Source organism: Musca autumnalis, unplaced genomic scaffold (assembly GCF_047663935.1).
Source record: "Musca autumnalis isolate F117 unplaced genomic scaffold, ASM4766393v1 scaffold_2, whole genome shotgun sequence".
Lineage (NCBI taxonomy): Eukaryota > Metazoa > Arthropoda > Insecta > Diptera > Muscidae > Musca > Musca autumnalis.
The window spans coordinates 26,435,575-26,459,515 of record NW_027411755.1 but is presented as its reverse complement, the minus strand read 5'-3'; the positions used below and the strand labels follow the sequence as shown (position 1 = coordinate 26,459,515).

Below are 23,941 nucleotides of genomic sequence, written 5' to 3'. Positions count from 1 at the left end.
GGATATACATTTAATCACATAAAAACTAAGAAATCGATGTAAAATACAAAAAAAAAATTCTACAAAAAACTAATTTATCAACAAAAGTCAGGCATACTTTAAAAAAGTTTGTGCCAGTAATAGTTTTACAAGCATTGTTACAAATTGATTGTGAATTTTCTATTTTTATAATATTATTCTCAAGTCCTATTACTTTTTATTTTTATTTGGTATGTTGGGGTGGGTTTTTAAAAAAACATTTTTATAATAATCGTGGATTTTTTAAAAAATACTTTCATAATAATTGTGATTTTTTAATTTTTTTTTTATAATCGTCGATTTTTTTAAAAATATTTCTATAATCGTGGATTTTTCAAAAATATGTTCATAAAATCGTGGATTTTTTAAAAAATGTTTTTACAATAATCGTGGATTTTTTTAAAAATATTATTATAATCATGGATTTTTAAAAAATCTATATATATAAAAATGGTGTAAAAAATGTATAGTAATTCATAAAATCTGAACGGCTAGGCCGATTTCTGTAAAATTTTTTGTCAGTTATTCGTATTTTCGAGGAAAAGGTCTTTACGGAAGAAAATTTTGGAAAAGTCGGAAAATCGGAAAAATCGAAAATTGAGTTTGTGCATGAAATTTTATTCCTTAATAGCGAGACGAAGTTCGCCGGGTCCGCTAGTATTTTTATAAAAATCGTGGATTTTTTAAAAATATTTTTTATAATAATCTTGGATTTTTCAAAAAAAATTATATTCGAGTTTTTTTTAAAAAAAAAATATTTTTATAACTGCTTAAGGACGGATTCGTTCGTGTATATTGCCGATGAAAATATCCTATAAAATTTTTGTTGGTACTTGAAAAATCTTCTTGTAAAAATTCCACGCCTATGCATCTGTTGATATTTGAAAATAATATTCCGAAAATATCCTAGTTTGTTGCTTTGAAGTTCCTCATTCCTATTTATATACCCACAAAAACATTTGTTGTTGGCCTATTGAGGTGAGGTACAAAGAAATATAAAAATAATTGAAATAAAAAATGCAGGCTGATACCTTTATGAATGTCCCTTTGCGTTGCAACTAATCCCAATTGTAATGGCCATCTAGTTTTCAATTTGATATTTATTTGTTGTTGTTTTTTATAAATAAATAAATTATACCAAAAAATTACAAAAGTTGTGGTAGAAAAAAACACAAATCTATACAGAAAAAATTAAAGTAGAATAGAAGATTTGAGGATGAGAATATAACAAATAGTTAACATACACACATGTATTGGGCCGATTCATGAGTGGGGGAATGTTTTTATGTAAACCCAAAAAATGCCCAAAAATATTTATCTCTTCAAACATCCAATTGTTCCAAGAAAACTTTAAACGTGTTTTTCATGTGTTCGCTGGCCAAAGGTTTCTTATAGAGGGTCTCACGTAAAGCATAACGACATGATTTTAAATTATATGAAGATTGGAATTTCATTTCACTGCGCAGCAGACCCAATTGTTGTAACAAATAATTTAAAACACGGCGTTCTTGTTTGGTTTTGACAGCATAATCGACACATTCCTTGTACAAAGACATGGCCAAGTCCAAGGCAACCGAAGATGATTGGGCCAAATGGGCACATTTCAGGGTGGTGAAGATGAGCAGAAGCAAATAGTTGTCATCGGTAAATTGCTAAGGAAAAAAATTAAAAAATATATATTAAATTGGCCTCAACATAATATTGTAGTTCCCTTACCTCAATAACACTTTTGAATGCCTGCAACTTATCCGTTTCCACTAGGGAATCAAACATTTGCAAAGAGCAAGGTTTCTGACTCAAACAGAATGACTCTGCTGTTGATCCTCCTACTGTGGTAGTGTTTTCAGCAAATGTAACACTTTTGTTGGATATAAACGATTCATTGGCATTTAACATTTTCGATGTGAATGCTTGTGTTGTGGTATAGGCTGTCTCCTCAGCTGCATTTTCGCCATAATCATCTTCATCAGCCTCTTCGGTGGTATCATTATGATGTTCATCATAAATTTCATCTTCCTCATCAATTTCTTCGTCCACTGTTTCATCGTCTTCATCCTCATCATCTTCCACATCCTCATCTTCGTCTTCTTCTCCCTCAGATTGATCCTCTTCCATTTCATCTAAAGCATCGGGATTGGCAGTTTGTTCCATGGCCTCCTTAATGCGCATACGTCCTTCATAACCGAACTAAAATATATGAAAATGAAACAATGAAAAGAAGTCGATATAAAAAGATTGGACCTTCTTCATAAGAATCGCAATGACGTCCGAACGGTCATGATATAAAGTACCCCACGGTATATTTTATATAGAAGGCCTTAGGTATTCTTATAAAGGGGCGGGCACTAATATAAGTTCCCCACGATACTCGTATATAGTAGACCCCAATATATTTTATATAGAATTTCTAAGGGCTTCTTACAAAGAAAACCACAAGGTATTATATAAAAGAATACCAAATATATTATTTTATGCCAAGGACTATTCATACGAAGTCACGCTCAGTTTACAAGTCTCTACGTCCCCATACAGAAAAAAAAATTAAAAAAACAAAAACTTTTTACCTGATTACCATCCAAATTAAGTCTCTGTAGATTGGGTTTATTTTGCATGGCAGTTGCAAGCACCAAACCACCATCAGGTCCAATTTCATTGAAACCCAAATCAACAACCTCCAATTCACGATGATTTTCTTCCAAGGCTTCGGCAAAATGATAGGCGCCATTTGTTTTGAGCAGACAATCACCAAAATTGATTTCTCTCAAATGTGGTGTATAACTGAAGGCATCAGCCAAATGTTGTGCACCCTTACTGGTAACAGTGTTATCATTCAAATTTAATATTTTCAAATTTGGATTCTGTTTAAATCCCTCAGCCAGTGCGGCGATACCATCATGATATATAGAATTTTGTGGCATAGCAATTTCCTCCAATGTCTTGACTGTGGAAAATATTTTTGCAATTGCTTTGGCACCATCATTCTCCAAACGATTACGTCCGGTAATAAAAACCTTTAGTTTTAGAGGTGTTCCAGCTGCTGTACTGGTACGATGACAATCCAAAAGAGCTTTTGACAACATTTGACCACCACCAATACCCAAACCACAATTATTTAAACGCAATTCTTGCAGGGTGTAGCAAACTTTCGAACGAAGCAGATCTTCCAAACCAACCATACCGTTGGGACCCAATGCATTGTCACTCAAATCAAGTACAGTCAATTGAGCCTGGGCAACCATAAGGCCACTGCCCAGTAACTTTAGTGCTTGTGGAATTTCAGTTTTTAAACGCCTTGTAAACATATTCTTCCACAACGCTTTACGAAATTCTGGATGCTTTTCCAAAGCCTTGCCAATGGCCGCTGCAGCATCTACTCCCATCGTATTGCCATCCAATTTAAGGTAATGTACCACCTTTTGTGTGTCCAAAGCCGCCACAACATCTTTCACTGCAAAAGCGTTTCAAATTAGCAAACAGAAATATTTACCATCTATTTATCTTACCATCCTCTGCTGTATCCCATGTCAGTTGTTTATCTTCAAAAGTAATGCCTTCCTCTTTCACCTCTTGCAATTCTTTAGCGAAATTGCCAAAAGAAAATGTTGCAGACATTTCGTTTTGATATTTGTATAATTATTAAGTTTATTTAATTAATTTGCGAAATAATTTGCAAAAACCTTCCTTGTTTTCAGTCTCGCTTTGTTTGGCTGTGTTTCGGATATAACCTCAAAATGCCGCCAGTCTTGCAGCTGTTCACAAATGACATTTGTCAACCGGCATTTCTTTCAAATTTCTTCTTCATTCACTATGGCATTTGGCAATGCGCTATGTAATGATAGCACATTATTGGAGTAGATATTTTGCTTGGTTATGCTTGGTTTACATTTACGAAATCCACTCGATTTCAACTGTCAATTCCATTGCTTAAACGGCAAATGAAATCCAATGGATTTCAGATGAGACTTATTTTGACGTTTACGCAAAGGGATTGACAGTTGAAATCATGTGGATTTCGTAAATGTAAAACAAGCATTATGCTGTTTTTACTCGGACTATTTTACATAACGACTGTCACTTTTTACAGATGATAATTTTGTACACATTAGCTTCGTTCCAGTACTTTTTTAATTAAAGTACGAAGAATGGAAAAAATGGCAGAAACGTCAAAAAAACTGGAACAAATGTCAAAGTCGGCGAATCAACAAATCAGGAACTGAAACGTAAATAACAACATTGATTTGGGAATTTTTGGTAATTAGCAATAATGTTTATTATGCAAAGAATATACATATGTATCTACATACCAATAATTTTTACATCTGTTCGAAAACCCAATATCCAATGACTATCAGGCATATTGTACTCATAAGAAAGAGCCAATTTTTTATATTCGTCAACAACATTTTTCTCATTCCTGTAATTTTGTAAGACAGTGGAACAACTCTATTTTAGTAAAAACTCTCCGATTTTTTTTTTTAAATTTTTCCAAGTTATAGCAAGAATATCGATTTTTGGACCCGGGGTTTTCCATAAAACCCTCAAAAGGTCGAAAAGGGGCCCATTGTGAGTGCTGAATTAAATTATGTCATATAGCTAATACTTTAACCTTTCCAAAATGGTGCTATATGTTATAATATCTTCTCTGGATCCAGAGGTATTGACCTTAGAACCATTGCATCCAGTGATAAAATTCTTCTGCCTTAAGATTTTCTCCTCTGGGGTATGTCAAACATCGGCTACGCGATCCAAAGTTTTTCTAAATTCGACACTTTTTCTAAGTAAGCCGGCCGTCACCCTGTCAATTTTGTTTTGCCTACTCATTTTTATAGGCGAATCTTTTTTCCTTTCTTATTCGTGTCGTTCGATGAACTGCTTATTCACAAAAGTGAACCAACACGGGCAAAAAGAAGAAGAACAACGCGTCATTGTGGAATGGCGCAATGTGGACGTTGTGGAAGTGAAACAGTGAAACCAACCAACCAACAACACCCAATGTCATGTGAATGTGTCCAACTGAAGTCAACGGGCTCTTGTACTGGAATATAATATTATATAAGTTTAGTGCGTTGAAAAAAGGAAGTAAATCCTGACTTAGTAGACTATTAATTGTGAGTAACTACTCACTACTTCCTTCAACTACTTAAGTACGGGACAGTGTTTTGGTGGACAAATGGATGGTATCCTCCTATTGAATGTACGGGAGTGTCGATGTACTGTTGGTGAGCATAACATCACCGCCTCTAACAGTGCGGTACAGTGTTGATGTTGATTGGGATATGGATACGAAGGAACTACAGTGAACTTTATAGGCTGTGCATGGCAGAACTACCAGGTAGTGGTATCACACCAGCTGATCGAATATGAAAAGTCAAATTCCTTTATAAAAAAATTATTTTTGTTGTAATTTCCCCAACAACATAAAGAAAGTTTTGACATAACATATTCAAAATTTTACGATGCCACTACCTGGGTAATTGTGCCATGAGGCTGTGTATATCTAAATCAGGGGGATGCACAGTGCGAAATATGAGCACTTTAGTGGAACTTTACTAATAACTTTTAATGTAAAAGACATAGGTTACCAAAATTTTGCAAACATGTTTCTTATGTATGTGGGCAGCATGGGGCTCAATATGGGCCAGATTGACCCGCGGTTTCCAGTAGCCCCCATATAACGGTGTCGCTACTTTTTACGTATAGAATGCATTTTTCAATCGATTTTGCTGCAAATTTATATATCGTGGTTTTAGTGGATAGAAAACTTCTCTACAAAATATTATCACGATAGCATCGCGATTTCGTATATCCCCCCATCGAAATATTTTGAATGTTTAACATTTTCCATTTATAAGCACAACTTGAGATTTAATGTTCTCAGTAGCAGAAAACATTCAAACAAATATTATCCACATATATCCCCGACTTGCTATTGCCCCCAAATAATAGGCCCCCCAATTTAAGGTATATTTTAGGTGTTAGATTATTATTGCCAACTAGGTTAGTTTATTTTATATTTTGTATACAGTGTTATAATAAAGCAATTTGCAACATGCTTTGGACCTAACCGTTCTTTGCTTTCTGGGCTTCTTCAGACAATTCTCCGATTGGAAGAATGCAGGAGTCTATAATCGATTTTCCACGGTAAAGAACTTTATGGACAGTCACAGGCATCGGGTACCAGAAATAGTCTTTCAAATATAAATCTAGTGTTTCTTTAGTATATTTTTCAAACTTTTCAGATTTAATTTTACGACCACTATTTATGCATTCTAATATTACATGAAAATGCTGGATCAATTTCAAATTCACTCCAGTAATTTCGGAAGATTTTTCGGCATTTCTAAAAAAATTTCTCGCTGTTTTGCCATTGTTTGTGTTTCCGGTATGCTGTCTTGGAATATCTACAAGCAAGCCAATATCCTCTTTAAACTTTTGTTGAACATATTTTTTTCTTTCTGCAACTTTCTTTTTATTTTCTGTTCCGCGTGCTTGCCATACCTTAATATCCTGTTTAAACGATATATGTAATACGCATTCAAAGAATCTTATCCAAGCATGGAGGGGTGATAGTCCAAGGGATAAATAGGATTCATTTAATTTTTTTTAGATATTTTGCAGATGCTGTTCATATCCTTTGGTGTAGCACCACATAAGTAGCATGTCTGTGAGGATGTACAAGATGATTCCAACTTCACCGTCAATCATGCAAAGTATCAAATTAGCTGTAACTTCAAATTGTTTACCATCTAAAAATATGGGAGTCGGAATAAGTTGATTTATTTGATCTTTAACAGTGTTTACTTCTGCGGTAATTACACCGACTGTTTCTTTTGCAAACATGAACTTGATAGGACGACAGTAGCGTGTAGATGAGGGTGCAGGGTTTTTCCAAATTTCTAAGATGCTTTCTCCATTATCTTTTACGACGCACAGTCGAATTGGTACCATTGATATACTAAACATACTGTCATCAGAACTTTGTATGTCTGTAAACTTTTGCCGATAACTCACCTGCTCAGCTCCATCACAATCCCATTTAAAGATAATATTTAATTTTTCAAAACTTGATAGGGAACTTAGAATCCCTTCTAGCCCTGAACAGAGCATTGTTACAGTATGGTTTACAAGCGACTGAACCGATACTGCAGCTGAAACTTCTGTTACAGTAATGTCCATAGGATAGCATAACCGCTTCGCCTCCTTTACTAAATAATAAGTACAAAGTGCAACCGTGATTTTCAGCTTGATCTCTAACAGTTTTATATTGGTTTGATGATAAGTTTGCATCGATGAGTAGCGCCAGAGACTCGTCTGGTGTTAATTTTGGTGAACATTTTGATGAAGATTTCCGAGTCTTTTTTATTGAGCTGCCCCTTTCTGGAGAAGCAAATGCTAGCTCCCTTACTAAAGCTGCAGAATTTCGTTTTACTGATTGGTATAGGCTTGTAGAAGTTGCTTTAGTTAACTCCTCGTAGCTAGTTGTCTGCACAATGTGTTTTACTTTTCTGGCTTGAACTTTTGGATGACAATTTTTAAATTCTTTTATACGTTTGCATGCATTTGTACTACTAAGAAATCCATAATTTACAGCCTTCGAGAATTTAACGTTACATCCAGGCCATTTAGCATTTTTATTACTAAAAAAGTCAAATTTCGACACATTTCTTCCATTTTTTCTTTATTGTGTCAATTACAACAGCAAGAGTAGTTTTCAAACTACTAAGAGCATCATTTGTTAGAACTGGCGAACCCATTTTTTCTAAAACAAAACCAACAATAGCTTCCAATGTCGGTTCTTATCTCCACTTTTAAAAAATACTGTTATATGATATTTTCGGGGTCATACTGAAAATCATGGCATATTACGAAGAATCGCAAATAGTCGCAGCTAATTTTTTAATTTTCCAATAGAGGAAGTTCCTACCTTTCAAATGATATACATTATAGTACGCTGGTCCACGCTGGGTATAAAGAAATCTTCCAAAGAATATATTTATTTTTTTCTCAACAACTTATTAAAAAGCAATTTTTTGCGGACGAATAACACAAAAACTAAATCATATTTTGCAATTCTGTAAACACCAAAAAATCACAATTTCCTCCAAAATACAACAAGAACGAAAAGTCATAGCCTACTGGATTACCATTTGTTACTATCGCTTTATTAACTTAAGTAAATCGATGTGCTATTTATAAATAAAAAAATAATGAATAAAAAGCTCAACTTTTACGTTCATTTCTGGTTGTTTCGCGAGGAAAATTGCAAAATTAAGTATGAGGTATTTATGGTGGGATACTTACCTATGGGTTTTCAAATGAATATCATGATTTGTACGTACTTCAAAATTTGAGTAAAGTTCCACTAAAGTGCTCATATATCGCACTGTGCGGTGTTTGATAACAGGATGCGATAACTCATTGATAAGACACTGCAGAACCGGAGTTACCATGTATTCTGTGAGGGATGAGTGGAAACCCATGTTGCAGGAAATGCATGGCATAAAGACCAAAAAGACGTCCCTAATTTGTGAGAGACATTTCGGACCAGATATGTAAAATATCTACTTTCCTTAACATATGTAATGTGAAGGCAAGATCCGATTATGCTATTGCATTAACCAGAGATCTGGATCGAACATTATTTTGGTCGGAAGAGCTTTAAATGATCGAAATCAATAGAGTAGTCATTTAATCACCAGTTTATTGGTTTTTTTTTATTCATTATGAATGAATGTCAACTATACAACACATACAGCACCATCTTACGCAGACGTTGCTTATACTGCGCATTAGGTCTTTTCTTTTCTTTGGTTTGAATTGAATTTTATCTTCTTCGTGTTTTAATTTTGGTAACTTATGCTAGGTTTACATTTGCGAAATCCACTCGATTTCAACTGTCAATTCCATTGCTCAAACGTCAAACGAAATCTCATTTGACGTTTAACCAATGCAATTGACAGTTGAAATCGAGTGGATTTCGTAAATGTAAACCAAGCATTAGGCTGTAATTAATTATATTATTATTTTATTTGTTATTTACTTATTGCTTTTATATTTTATTTGCTTAACAACAATTGCTTTGCTGAATGCTGAAGTCCTATTATATTTGGGGATTTTTTGTTGAATATTATTTCACTTTATTTTATTTTTATCATTATTTTTTGTAAATATTAAATATTGTAGATACTCTTTTTAATTATTAATTAGGTACTAATTAATTAATTACTAATTGCTACAATTGCGGAATTCCTATGTTGTATATTTTGTTATTTACCCCCTGTTTTTGTAACTAATTTTTGTTCGTTCGTCTATTTTCGTAATAATTTGGGACAGCTCTGCCCCCAGATGACATATAGACCTAATTTTTCGTAGACGCGTTCCATATTTAGTAGAGATTTCCTCATTTAAAAATCGGCGCTGTACATTTGCGCTGAGGCGAGTAAATCGATCTACAAAATTTGACAATTCGTGTGAGAAGAATGCAATTTTTTACAAAAACTGGGGGTTATTATGGGATTTTTTGTTGTTTTGTTATCATTTATTGTATTATTTTTTATTTTATTTTATATTATTTTGTAAATATTAAAAATTTAATCTTGTAAATACGTTTTAATTACTAATTGCTAACAATTGCTACAAATTTCAATGTCTAGTCCAATGTTGTTATGTACATACATACATATATTTTGTTATTTTATGAAGAAGGATTCTCGGTAAATCCCCAAACAAGGAAAGAACATTGTGGAATGGATGGAATGGAAACATGGAAACACATTGTGGAAGTGAAACAGTTGACAACCATAAACAATACATGGTTATTATATTAATTCCAATTCCAATAACACCACATGGAATTAATAACCAATAACCATATTAAGAATGTTTTCATCTGCAAACTATTGAATCTACTTAATATGTGTGGAAATACAAAATTAAATTAAAAATTAATAAAAAACATAATTAAAGTCTTAACATAGAGCAAATCTAGACAAGACAATACTCACTTCAGGAAGAGATTGTCTTTCTATAATAGAACAAACAAAATGTCTAAAGTGAAACAAAGCCCAACAATTGACAACGAAAAAAATAAACACACCATAAGACATTATTGAGAGGGTGTGGGGATTGGAGCAATTCAACTAGCAGTTCCGAAACTGTCTTACAAAATTACAGGAATGAGAAAAATGTTGTTGACAAATATAAAACATTGGCTCTTTCTTATGAGTACCATATCCCTGATAGTCATTGGATATTGGGTTTTCGGAACAGATGTAAAAATTATTGGTATGTAGATACATATATTATTTGCATAATAAACATTTTAGCTAATTCCCAGAAATCATTGAGTAATATTTGTTGTTATTTTCGTTTCAGCTTTAAAACCCCTAACAAATCAACGTCAACAGCCATTCTTGGGTAGCTCAGGAGGAGACTTGTATAATGGATTTCCAACCGTGGATAATTTCGATGAACAGTTGGTTGTACTTTATAATAGAGTACCGAAGACGGGCTCAACAAGTTTTGTAAATATTGCCTATGATTTGTGTAAAAGGAATCGCTTTCATGTTTTGCATATCAATATAACAGCGAATAGTCACGTTTTGTCATTACCCAATCAGGTGAGTGAAGGAATGCAAAGTATTTGAGGTTTATAATCAAAATGTGTTTATTTGTTGTTTTTGGCTATTTTCAACAGGTCTCTTTTGCTCGAAATGTCACCAGGTGGCATGAAATGAAGCCAGCATTATATCATGGACATGTGGCATATCTGGATTTTTCAAAGTAAGTAGGAGAAAGTATATGGGCTTAGAACAAGTGAAATGGAAATATTATACCTAGCATTTATGAAGAAGGAACATAATAATATATTAGCAGAAATGAGTTTTTAAAGACGAGCAAAATGAGCATTACGGAGTCTACATAGTTTAGCAAAAGGTGTCTATAAAGACAATATAACCGAGCATAGAGCATATATGGGTGTGCTCAATGGAGTCAATATATGAGGGCAGAGAGGAGTAAATATAAACGAGAGCAGGTGTGCCAATTCATTCTAACTGCACGAATTCTTTTATGGACGAGCTGTAGGTATTCAATTATAGATGTGGGACAGTCAATTACTGAAGAGCAGCTAGGAGTTTATTATAAATGCTAAAAGGAGCCTCCTATAGGGGAGTAGAAGGGAGACTTTATATATGAGAATTAGGACGTTTTTATAGACAATAAGGGAATACTTATTTAATGCTTATACGAACGACACGTGTCGACAATCAAAAACATTCGATATGAAAGAAGGATTGAGTATTTATTGGTGACCAAAGTGAACTCATTTTTTTCTTTACAGGGGATTTGTAACAAGAAGACTAGAAACTGATGAATGTTCTTTATAATTGAATTAGGTTGAGGATTGGGAGACAACTCTTAAATCTTTAATTCATTTCTTTATCATCTTTACAGATTTCAAATATCCCACAATCCAATCTATATAAATTTAGTACGTAAACCTTTAGATAGGCTGGTTTCCTATTATTATTTTCTACGTTATGGTGATAACTATCGTCCGAATTTAGTACGTAAGAAAGCTGGCAATAAAATTGTAAGTTCAATATTTTCATTTTTATTAGAAAGTAGTAACTAAAATAAATTCATTTCCAGACCTTCGATGAATGTGTTAAACTGAAACAACCCGATTGTGATCCAAAAAATATGTGGCTACAGATACCCTTCTTTTGTGGTCATGCTGCTGAATGTTGGGAACCTGGTAGTCAATGGGCCCTAAATGAGGCTAAAAATAATTTGGTTAATAAATATTTTCTAGTTGGTGTTACGGAACAGATGGAAGATTTTGTCGACTTATTGGAAAAATCATTGCCAAGGTAAGAGAATATAAAACGTTTAGAAAAATTATTTAAAAAATCCACGTTTAGAAAAATTATTTAAAAAATCCACGTTTAGAAAAATTATTTAAAAAATCCACGTTTAGAAAAATTATTTAAAAAATCCACGTTTAGAAAAATTATTTAAAAAATCCACGTTTAGAAAAATTATTTAAAAAATCCACGTTTAGAAAAATTATTTAAAAAATCCACGTTTAGAAAAATTATTTAAAAAATCCACGTTTAGAAAAATTATTTAAAAAATCCACGTTTAGAAAAATTATTTAAAAAATCCACGTTTAGAAAAATTATTTAAAAAATCCACGTTTAGAAAAATTATTTAAAAAATCCACGTTTAGAAAAATTATTTAAAAAATCCACGTTTAGAAAAATTATTTAAAAAATCCACGTTTAGAAAAATTATTTAAAAAATCCACGTTTAGAAAAATTATTTAAAAAATCCACGTTTAGAAAAATTATTTAAAAAATCCACGTTTAGAAAAATTATTTAAAAAATCCACGTTTAGAAAAATTATTTAAAAAATCCACGTTTAGAAAAATTATTTAAAAAATCCACGTTTAGAAAAATTATTTAAAAAATCCACGTTTAGAAAAATTATTTAAAAAATCCACGTTTAGAAAAATTATTTAAAAAATCCACGTTTAGAAAAATTATTTATAAAATCCACGTTTAGAAAAATTATTTAAAAAATCCACGTTTAGAAAAATTATTTAAAAAATCCACGTTTAGAAAAATTATTTAAAAAATCCACGTTTAGAAAAATTATTTAAAAAATCCACGTTTAGAAAAATTATTTAAAAAATCCACGTTTAGAAAAATTATTTAAAAAATCCACGTTTAGAAAAATTATTTATAAAATCCACGTTTAGAAAAATTATTTAAAAAATCCACGTTTAGAAAAATTATTTAAAAAATCCACGTTTAGAAAAATTATTTAAAAAAATCCACGTTTAGAAAAATTATTTAAAAAATCCACGTTTAGAAAAATTATTTAAAAAATCCACGTTTAGAAAAATTATTTAAAAAATCCACGTTTAGAAAAATTATTTAAAAAATCCACGTTTAGAAAAATTATTTAAAAAATCCACGTTTAGAAAAATTATTTAAAAAATCCACGTTTAGAAAAATTATTTAAAAAAATCCACGTTTAGAAAAATTATTTAAAAAATCCACGTTTAGAAAAATTATTTAAAAAATCCACGTTTAGAAAAATTATTTAAAAAATCCACGTTTAGAAAAATTATTTAAAAAATCCACGTTTAGAAAAATTATTTAAAAAATCCACGTTTAGAAAAATTATTTAAAAAATCCACGTTTAGAAAAATTATTTAAAAAATCCACGTTTAGAAAAATTATTTAAAAAATCCACGTTTAGAAAAATTATTTAAAAAATCCACGTTTAGAAAAATTATTTAAAAAATCCACGTTAAGAAAAATTATTTAAAAAATCCACGTTTAGAAAAGTTATTTAAAAAATCCACGTTTAGAAAAATTATTTAAAAAATCCACGTTTAGAAAAATTATTTAAAAAATCCACGTTTAGAAAAATTATTTAAAAAATCCACGTTTAGAAAAATTATTTCCACGTTTAGAAAAATTATTTCCACGTTTAGAAAAAGTATTTCCACGTTTAGAAAAATTATTTAAAAAATCCACGTTTAGAAAAATTATTTAAAAAATCCACCACGTTTAGAAAAATTATTTAAAAAATCCACCACGTTTAGAAAAATTATTTAAAAAATCCACCACGTTTAGAAAAATTATTTAAAAAATCCACGTTTAGAAAAATTATTTAAAAAATCCACGTTTAGAAAAATTATTTAAAAAATCCACGTTAAGAAAAATTATTTAAAAAATCCACGTTTAGAAAAGTTATTTAAAAAATCCACGTTTAGAAAAATTATTTAAAAAATCCACGTTTAGAAAAATTATTTAAAAAATCCACGTTTAGAAAAATTATTTAAAAAATCCACGTTTAGAAAAATTATTTCCACGTTTAGAAAAATTATTTCCACGTTTAGAAAAAGTATTTCCACGTTTAGAAAAATTATTTAAAAAATCCACGTTTAGAAAAATTATTTAAAAAATCCACCACGTTTAGAAAAATTATTTAAAAAATCCACCACGTTTAGAAAAATTATTTAAAAAATCCACCACGTTTAGAAAAATTATTTAAAAAATCCACGTTTAGAAAAATTATTTAAAAAATCCACGTTTAGAAAAATTATTTAAAAAATCCACGTTTAGAAAAATTATTTAAAAAATCCACGTTTAGAAAAATTATTTAAAAAATCCACGTTTAGAAAAATTATTTAAAAAATCCATGTTTAGAAAAATTATTTAAAAAATCCACGTTTAGAAAAATTATTTAAAAAATCCACCACGTTTAGAAAAATTATTTAAAAAATCCACGTTTAGAAAAATTATTTAAAAAATCCACGTTTAGAAAAATTATTTAAAAAATCCACGTTTAGAAAAATTATTTAAAAAATCCACGTTTAGAAAAATTATTTAAAAAATCCACGTTTAGAAAAATTATTTAAAAAATCCACGTTTAGAAAAATTATTTAAAAAATCCACGTTTAGAAAAAAAAAAATTTAAATCCACGTTTAAAAAAATTATTTAAAAAATCCACGTTTGGAAAAAATTATTTAAAAAATCCACGTTTGGAAAAAATTATTTAAAAAATCCACGTTTAGAAAAATTATTTAAAAATCCACGTTTAGAAAAATTATTTAAAAAATCCACGTTTAGAAAAATTATTTAAAAAATCCACGTTTGGAAAAATTATTCACAAAATCCACGTTTAGAAAAATTATTTAAAAAATCCACGTTTGGAAAAATTATTTACAAAATCCACGTTTAGAAAAATTATTTAAAAAATCCACGTTTAGAAAAATTATTTAAAAAATCCACGTTTAGAAAAATTATTTAAAAAATCCACGTTTAGAAAAATTATTTAAAAAATCCACGTTTAGAAAAATTATTTAAAAAATCCACGTTTAGAAAAATTATTTAAAAAATCCACGTTTAGAAAAATTATTTAAAAAATTCACGTTGACATTTTTTTTTCAGAAATCCATGTCGAAAAATGTTAAAAAATCCATGTTTAAAAATATTTAGAAAAATCCACGTTTAGAAAAATTATTTAAAAATCCACGTTTAGAAAAATTATTTAAAAATCCACGTTTAGAAAAATTATTTAAAAAATCCACGTTTAGAAAAATTATTTAAAAAATCCACGTTTAGAAAAATTATTTAAAAAAAAAAATTTAAAAATGTGCATTAAAAAATCCACCTTGAAACAAAACATTCAAAATCCATGGTAAAAAAATCCTGTAATAGGATAATTTTTGTGAACACTTATTTAAAAAGTTTGATAAATAATCTTTAAAAACTAAAAAAAAATCTTAAAAATAATAATTTTTCTTTCAGAATGTTCCATGGTTTTCGTGAATACTATCTACATTCCAATAAATCTCACCTGCGCAATACCCTAAATAAACGTCCACCCAGTGAAGAAACTGTGGCAGCTATAATGGAATCAAAAATTTGGAAAATGGAAAATGAATTATATGAATATGCATTGCAGCAATTTGAATTTAACAAACGAAAACTGCTGCAGCCAGATAAAAAACAAATACAACATTATATGTATGAAAAAATTAAACCGAAATAATAGAACAAAGTTAAAATTAGAAAATAGGTTAAATGATTTGTAAATAACAAATATTTTGTGTTAATTGATGTCGTTTTCTATGGCATTTTGATTACCTTCCTATGTGACAAAAACGTGTGTACTTAATTTTTTCATTTATATCGTTTATTCATATTAATTTTTATTTACAAAAAAAAAGAATTCCATTAACTTCCATAACAAAAATGAAAATTAGTTGCCTTATTTATGAATTTAAAAAAATGTTTTTATTTCAACATTCTGCTCCATGTAATATTTAAATCTAGTTGCCAAATTAAAATTTTAGTTTTTTTTTAATTTTATCTAAATGTATTAATAAATATCAGAAGCAATATAAAGTGATTATGGTAATGATATTTAAATAAAAAACACTAGAGCGAATTGTATAAAATCCTCTCTTCCCTTAAAAAGAAGTAACAATAAGACAAAAATGTAGCAAATTGTAGCATATCATTAGTATATTTTGTTTTATATTTTTGTATACTCAATACTGTGTTTGTAATGGAAAATATTCTAATATATTTTTTTTTAATTTATTCCGTATTTACATTAGGCAATTTTCATTGTGGCAATTGTCAGTTTGTGGTTGAGAGAGGGTGTTGAGAGGTTACCATATGCCTCACATCTCTCTCCATCAAACAGACAATTGTCGCAAGGAAAATTGCCTAATATAAATATGGATTTATATACCATTTTCAATTCAACTGAAAACGAAAAACAAACAACAAGCTATAAGTCATTTATATATACATATGACCTTAAACTTAGTTTTATGGAACAAAACAAAAATTAAAAGAATTCAATTTTTTATACCTATGGACAATACTAGAAAAACCAAGAATGTAATATACATTCAATATAATTATATAGTAATATTTATATACATATATAAGTACATGACATAAGTAAAAAAAATTCCCGAATTAGTTTTAGTTAAAAATAAAAAAAATCAATAAAAGAATTTATATCTAATTAGTAAAAAATATATGTGGCAAAGATGTATTAAATTTTTTTCCAAAAGTCGGATTTTAAGGAATAAAGAAAAATCTTCAGCTTACAAATGCTGAATTTTATTTAATTCAAAAGCCAATTAGAAAGCTAATCAAAACTTGGATTTTAGAATAAATTTTAAAGAATATTTTGGACTTCAGATGTGTTGGTGGGAAATATATTTTTTAAACTAATCAGTAATCCATGGAACGACAGCTTGGATGTATTTTCTGTGATTCATTAGTATGGTTTTCGAATGTGTATACGTGCAGCTTAACGCCCTGGTCTTGGAAATGCTTATTATGAATTCATAAACCAAAATACAATTCCATACGCAGGTTTGTAATATTTTATCGTTATACAATTATTATAATTAATATTTTCATTATGAATTTTCAGAAATCTGTGCGTATACATGTATTAGGTTAGGTTGGTTTTTAAGAACCTTTAAAAAATCAATGGCAAAAATCTTTAAAAATTCGCGTTTATTGAAATCTTTGGGTGTTATTAAAAATATTAAAAAAAATTCAAATGAAAAATATTATTCAAAAAAAAAAACGTGTTAACTGATTCTTAAAATCGGCTATAAGGAGTCCTGAAAATATCCTTTAAAATATCTACGTTTATTGCTATAACGATCCTTGAAAAATATTCTTTAAAAAATCCACTTTTATTGGTATTGCTACCATTAAAAAATATTATTTAAAAATCCACGTTTATTGGCACGCGGCGCTTGAAAAATATTATTTAAAAAATCCACGTTTATTGGTATTTTATTGAACTATATTTTAAACAAGTAAAAAAGGATCAGTCGACTTTGCCGACAGAGATATACCCTCAGCCTGTGTGAATTGAAACACTTTTTTTTTTTAAAAACGTATATATTTAAGGGGTTTTGAAAATTTTGGGCGAACCGACCAAAATATGGATTTGGATAGAAGCTCAAAAAGTTTTGCGGGAAAGGTATCTAAAGGAATGGACCGACATATTTCATTTTGAAAGTGGGTCTTATTTTGGGTCTCATTCCTCTCGATAGGTATCGCGACCACCTGTCGTTTCAGTTGGTCACCATATAATTCAGAGGTTTTGGACCATCATTATATCAGTTATATCAGGAAGCATGTACTTGCCTATGAAAAACATATCGCTGTTAAGAGGACCACTAGGTAAAAATTTTCAAGGGAGCCTCACACAGACCCTTAAACGGGTTGCTCTGTTTATGTGATATGGCGCGTACTGTTTTAGCTTATATTTTCGAATTTATGTGGGGGAGGTACCGGAATGGGGACGTAGGGGTTGGAAGATATCAAGGAACGGTCCTGACCGGTTTTAACATGGCAAAGCCCAGGATTTATCTTGGTCCCTCTCTCAAGTGGACACTGACCTCCCCGTTGTGTCACCTGGGGAACTGCCTTTAACACTCGTTAAAGGTAGTGAGCTAACATGTGCCGCGCGTTCACCCATAAGAACGTTAAAAACATGGGTTTTGGCGTTGGGTTAGTAACCCTCCCCTAGAAAAAACAGCCTACTATGAAAAAACGAAAGAAAAGAAAAACAACCCCCTCTAAAGTTAACGAACCCCGCAAACGTTTTAAGGACCATGATCTGCGAATCTGCACCTGGAATGTTCGCACTCTTTATAGAGAAGGTGCAGTCTTCACATTGGCAGACGTACTTGAAAAGTACAAGGCCGATATAACTGCCATACAGGAAATACGATGGATTGGGAAAGGCGTCAGTCACAACAACGCCTAAGGGTGACGCAATGTTTTATAGCTGCCATGACGTAAAGCATGAGTTTGGTTGCGGATTTGTAGTTAGTCGGAGACTAAAACATCTTGTGTCCAGCTTCACTCCAGTGAATGAAAGACTTGCTGCAATTCGAATAAAAGCTAAATTCTTCAACATCAGATTTATTTGCGCTCATGCTCCCACTGAAGAAAATGACGAATAGACCAAAGATATATTTTACGAGCGCTTAGAAGAAACATATGACCGTTGCCCTGCCCATGACATTAAAATTATTCTAGGCGATTTTAATGCCAAAATTGGAAAGGAGAATATCTTTGGCCCAACAGTCGGGAATTTCCGTCTCCACAGTGAAACATCTGACAATGGTATGAGGCTGATAGACTTTGCTGCTGAAAAAATACATGGTAGTTAGCAGTACCAGATTTAATCATCTCCATATTCATAAGGGCATCTGGCTGTCTCCAGATCAAAGAACAAGTAATCTAATTGATCATGTTGTGATAGATGGAAGACATTCATCGAGCGTGTTGGATGTACGATCGTTCCGAGGCGCAAACATTGATTCGGACCACTACCACCTTGTTGCAGCAAAGGTACGCACCCGCTTAAACGTAGCAAACAAAGTACGAACAGACACAACACGAAAGTTAGACATCGGTAAGCTGCAATCACAACAGATAGCCACAGCATATTCCACTCAACTAGCCCAATTGCTTAATGAGAGCACTCCTTGTCTCGATAACATAACAACACAATGGCAACATATTGCCCACTTCATGCAAAACAGCCGCAAAATCCTTACTTGGATTCCAGAGACCTCCACAAACGAATTCGTGGTATGACCAGGAGTGTCGTGCTGCTACCGAAGAAAAAAGGCGGCATATACTAGAGCAGCGTCAGGCACCATACTTTTCTATTGCATACTTTACGGGGCGTCATTGTGTGAGTGCATGCTTTTTCAATGGGTTGAATTGTGTGTGTGGAGAGAGCAACGTTAAATGAGCGCACACGGGCGCCTAATTGCCTGACCTGGATATATAGCTACTTTACAATCAGTAGCAACGCATAGCGCACGAGAGAGATATCGGGAGAAAAGGAGAGAAGAGAAACGTCTTTTCCGCAAGAAAAAGAGAGAAATGGAAAAGCGGGAGTGTGAAAAAATTGAGATGTACAGGAGCCAGAATGAAGTCCGAAAATTCTACCAAATCAAACAGATGGCTTTGGTACAGGCACATCCTCCTGTAGAGACCAGCAAGGTAATCTGGTAACAGATACAGATAGCGTGCTCAGGATATGGAAGGAACATTTTTCCAATCTGCTGGTATCCAATAGTAGCGAAGACGATGATACCACAGATCCAATCCCAGAAGATGGTATAGAATGTAAAAAGAATGTAAAGATGAGGTAAAAACAGCAATCAACCGGCTGAAGAATAATAAAGCAGCAGGAGCCGAGCTGTTTAAAACCGGAGGCGACGCGCTGATAAGGTGTATGCATCAGCTAGTTAGCACCATCTGGCAGGAATAACGCGTACCCGACGATTGGAACCTGAGTATCCTAAGTCCGGTCCACACGAAAGGAGACAATACTGTATGCTCCAACTATAGGGGCATAAGTCTTCTTCCTATTGCCTATAAGATAGTGTCAGGAATATTGTGCGAACGACTAAAGCCCATGGTCAACGAAATAATTGGACCATACCAATGCGGCTTTAGACCTGGCAAGTCCACCATTGACCAGATATTTACCCTGCGGCAAATCCTGGAGAAGACCCAAGAGATGCAGATCGACACATATCACCTTTTTGTCGATTATAAAGCAGCATTCGGCAGTCCCCTCCGATCAAAGGTATTCCATGCAATGTCTGAATTTGGTATCCCCGCAAAGCTCATTCGGCTTTGTAAGTTGACTTTAACTGATACTAGGTCCTCAGTTAAAATTGGAAAGAACCTCTCCGAACAGTTCAGTACCAAAAGAGGTTTTCGACAAGAGACAGCCTTTCGTGTGACCTATTCAACATTTTGCTGGAAAATGTAATACGAGATGCAAATGTCAAAAGAAATGGCACAATATACACCAATAGCCACATGTTACTTGCTTATGCTGATGACATAGACATCGTGGGACGATCAGTAAAGGAAGTAACTGATACCTTTAGAAAGATCGAAGCAGAATCTGCGAAAGTGGGTCTGGCGGTAAACGGCGAAAAGACCAAATTGACGGTGCCGACGCGTAATGCGGCCATAAAGATCGGACCAACTGTTGACGTTGGTTCCTATAATTTTGAGGTAGTAAAAGACTTCGTCTACCTCGGTACTGCCATAAACACAACAAACAACATCAGTTGTGAAATAAGAAGAAGAATTGTATTGGCCAACAGATGCTACTATGGTCTAAGGGGTCGATTATGGATAGCAACTCAACTGCAGTTGCGTTTCCAGAAGAGAAAATCATGCAATTAAAATGAGTAAAAAGTCGGAATTTTTTATCAGATTCAGTCAATATCAGTGTTCTGAACGTCCAGCTATTAATTTAATTGTAAAAAAGAATAAATTCTAATGCGAAAATAGAAAATTATATTACTAAATTTGCTGTGGGCAACGCAACTGGAGTTGGGTTGCTATCCATAATCGACCCCTAAGTAAGCAATTTAAAAACAAAGCCACATCTCGTCAAACAAAAATAACCCTATACAAAACGCTGATACTACCCGTGCTAATGTATGGCTCCGAAGCATGGGTACTTGCGCAAGCGGATAAGGCAGTGCTTGGTGTGTTTGAGAGGAAAATTCTTCGAAAGATCTACGGGCCGATTTGCGTTGACGGTGAATATCGACGTCGTATGAACCACGAGCTCTATCAGCTATACAAAGACATGAATATAGTTAAACGTATCGAGATGCAACGATTGGATTGGCTAGGCCATATCATAAGAATGAGCGATGATGAACCCGCTAAAAAGGCGTATGAATACATGCCACGCAGAATTGGCAGGCCAAAGAATAGATGGCGCAAACAAGTGGATGAAGAGATGACAAGACGCGGTATTCCAGAAAGCGAAGCGAAAAACAAAGAGAATTGGAGGTCTTTTCTTAGTTCGGTCTATGGAACAAATGTTCTGTAATGGGCCAGCTAAGTAAGTAAGTATATATCTAAGAGGTTTTGGAAATTTTGGTTGTATCGACATAAATGTGGATTTGGATAGAAGCTCAAAAAGTTTTGCGGGGAAGGTATCTAAAGGAATGGAACGATATATTCCATATTGAAAGTGGGTCTTATTTTGGGTCTTATTCCCCTCGATAGATATTGCGACCACCTGTCGTTTCAGTTGGTCACCACCATATAATTCAGAGGTTTTGGACCATTATATCAGGAAGCATGTACTTGCCTATGAAAAACATGATATCGCTGTAAAGAGGACCACTGGGTAAAAATTTTTCAAGGGATCCTCACACAGACACTTAACCGGGTTGCTGTGTTTATGAGATATGGCGCGTACTGTTTTAGCTTATATTTTCGAATTTATGTGGGGAGATACCAGAAGGAGTGGACCTACAAGCACCACCTTCGAATTTCATCTAATATAATATTGTTTTCTCAAGAAGTATGGACTTTCCCCTGAAAAAACTTTTACCGTCGTAAGTTGCTTCAAAAAAATCAAAGTGATTCGAGAGCAGGTTTTAAAGTGAACTTATCCGAAATTTTGTGTGGGAGGTACCCGAAGGAGTATGAATTTCATCGCGAGCTCCAGGTGGAAAGGATCTTCCTACCGGATAAAGCAGTGGAGCAGGCTGGTCTCAACAGGGACATGGTTAGGTCAGCTAAGGAAACATTGTCTTCGGTGGAACGAACAACGCCCCGCAGCATAAATCTGTGAAGAGCGTTCGTTCCTCCGAAGGTCCACAGCCTTCACCTAAGAAGACGATGACTTCTCAGCTGGTTGAACCATCAACCTCGTATGCGGCGGCCGTTGAGCGTACAACCAAGGGGAAGCAACTAAGTACAGAAAAGTCATCAACCTCCTCTGGAAAAGTTAACTCCAAGGCGCACGGTCATGGTCGCAAAAAGCCATACAGTAGACCGGTCACAGCGGCAGATGATGAAGACCTTCAATTGACAATCATCGACAGAGCTGACCCAAATGGTAGAATCAGCGACGATTACTGGTTTTTGAAACTGGTCTTCGGTCTGCCATAGTTTCTGGACCGGAGGATCAGGAAGACCGACAATTTGGCAGCGCCTTCTTACAAAAGGGTGTCAAGATTATTAACTGTCTGAATAAGAAGTCACGAGATTTTCTTGTTCGGACAGTTGATGGTTTTGGCGCTCTGTGGGAAGGAGCTGATCTTGCGGCGGTCTCCCTATCCGATATTCCGTCCAGGAAAATTCTTTCAGCGTGGATTCCCCCACCTGCTGACAATGAGCTCCTGCTGAGACTGCAAAATCCCAACCTCACTACATCGGGCTGGACTGTAATAAGTCCAGCACCCTGTAACGAGGATGGTGGTTTGGTTGCAAGAGTGGCGGTTGACCCCCCTGGGGAGTTATATCTTAGAGAACGTGAGAGAAAACTGAATTTCGGTTCAGGATGGGTTCGGTTTCAACTGAGTCCACCCCCCAAAACTCAGTAAGGGTAGGGCAGCGGCAAAGGCTGCGCATCCTGCAGATTAATCTGCATCATTGCAAAGCCGCCGCCGCCGCTGAACTACTCATGTCCCTCACGACCTCTGAAGTGGACATTGTCTTAGTCCAGGAGCCTTATATCTATAAGAATAAGGTTTCTGGACTAAGCAATGCCAATTTCGACATCTTCGCGCGTCCGAGGGGCACAAGGTGAGGACTTGTATAGTAGGTAAAAAGAGCTTAAATCTAATCTTTCTATCTAATTACAGCAACGGTGACATGTGCACGGTTAGGCTGGAGCATGGTACGGGGATAGTCACGCTACTGTCATCCGTATACATGCCTTTTGAGGAGCCAGACCCACTAAACCTGGATGTCCGGCGGATGCTCGGCGATATGATGGGTACCTGCAACGTGATCCTGGGTTGCGACGCAAACGCTCACCATTTCCAATGGGGCAGCAAGGACACCAACAAAATTAGGGATAGGGAGGAGGTCATCGACCTAACCCTCTCTAATCTAGATGACTCCGTCCTAATTAATTGGAGGGTATCTAAAGAATGGTCCTTCTCGGATCATATGAAGATATTCTTTGATGTCTTTTTGGACGGAGGTCGCCAAATTCCTTATAGGAAGCCGCGAAGAACAAACTGGGATAAGTATACGGAACTAACGAGTTCTCAACTGACTCTTAATATTAATTTAGAAACAGTTGAGGATCTTAATGGGACCGTAAAAAATCTTACAGACGTTCTTCTCCGTTGCCATAAGGAATCCTGTCCACTAACCTATCCTAGGAAGAAATCTCAGCCCGTGTGGTGGAACAGGGAACTTGGCGAGCTTAGAAAAACCACCAGGCGACTGTATAACAGGGCGCATGAGACTAAACTCGACATTGATTGGGACTCCTACAAGGTGAGTTTCAATAAATACAAGAGTGAGATCATGCGAGCTAAGAAAAAATCT

At 33.5% G+C, this 23,941-nt stretch overlaps 2 protein-coding genes across 2 annotated transcripts; one reads left to right on the top strand and one right to left on the bottom strand.

Annotated features, from left to right (window-relative positions):
- Nucleotides 1–1,100: 1,100 nt before the first annotated feature.
- RanGAP (Ran GTPase activating protein) lies at nucleotides 1,101–4,833 on the bottom strand. The gene is made up of 6 exons (XM_073967317.1): nucleotides 4,625–4,833; nucleotides 4,323–4,432; nucleotides 3,522–4,231; nucleotides 2,583–3,466; nucleotides 1,735–2,205; nucleotides 1,101–1,670 (listed from the first exon to the last, which is right to left on the bottom strand). The coding sequence occupies exons 3-6, from the start codon at nucleotides 3,628–3,630 to the stop codon at nucleotides 1,341–1,343; spliced, it is 1,794 nt and encodes a 597-aa protein (XP_073823418.1). The 5' UTR covers nucleotides 3,631–4,231; nucleotides 4,323–4,432; nucleotides 4,625–4,833; the 3' UTR covers nucleotides 1,101–1,340.
- A 5,035-nt stretch (nucleotides 4,834–9,868) lies between these two features.
- Hs2st (Heparan sulfate 2-O-sulfotransferase) lies at nucleotides 9,869–16,594 on the top strand. Its single transcript, XM_073967310.1, has 6 exons — nucleotides 9,869–10,302; nucleotides 10,393–10,637; nucleotides 10,715–10,800; nucleotides 11,473–11,611; nucleotides 11,671–11,891; nucleotides 15,350–16,594. Exons 1-6 carry the CDS (start codon nucleotides 10,194–10,196, stop codon nucleotides 15,591–15,593), a joined length of 1,044 nt encoding a protein of 347 aa, XP_073823411.1. The 5' UTR covers nucleotides 9,869–10,193; the 3' UTR covers nucleotides 15,594–16,594.
- The last annotated feature ends 7,347 nt before the right edge of the window (nucleotides 16,595–23,941 follow it).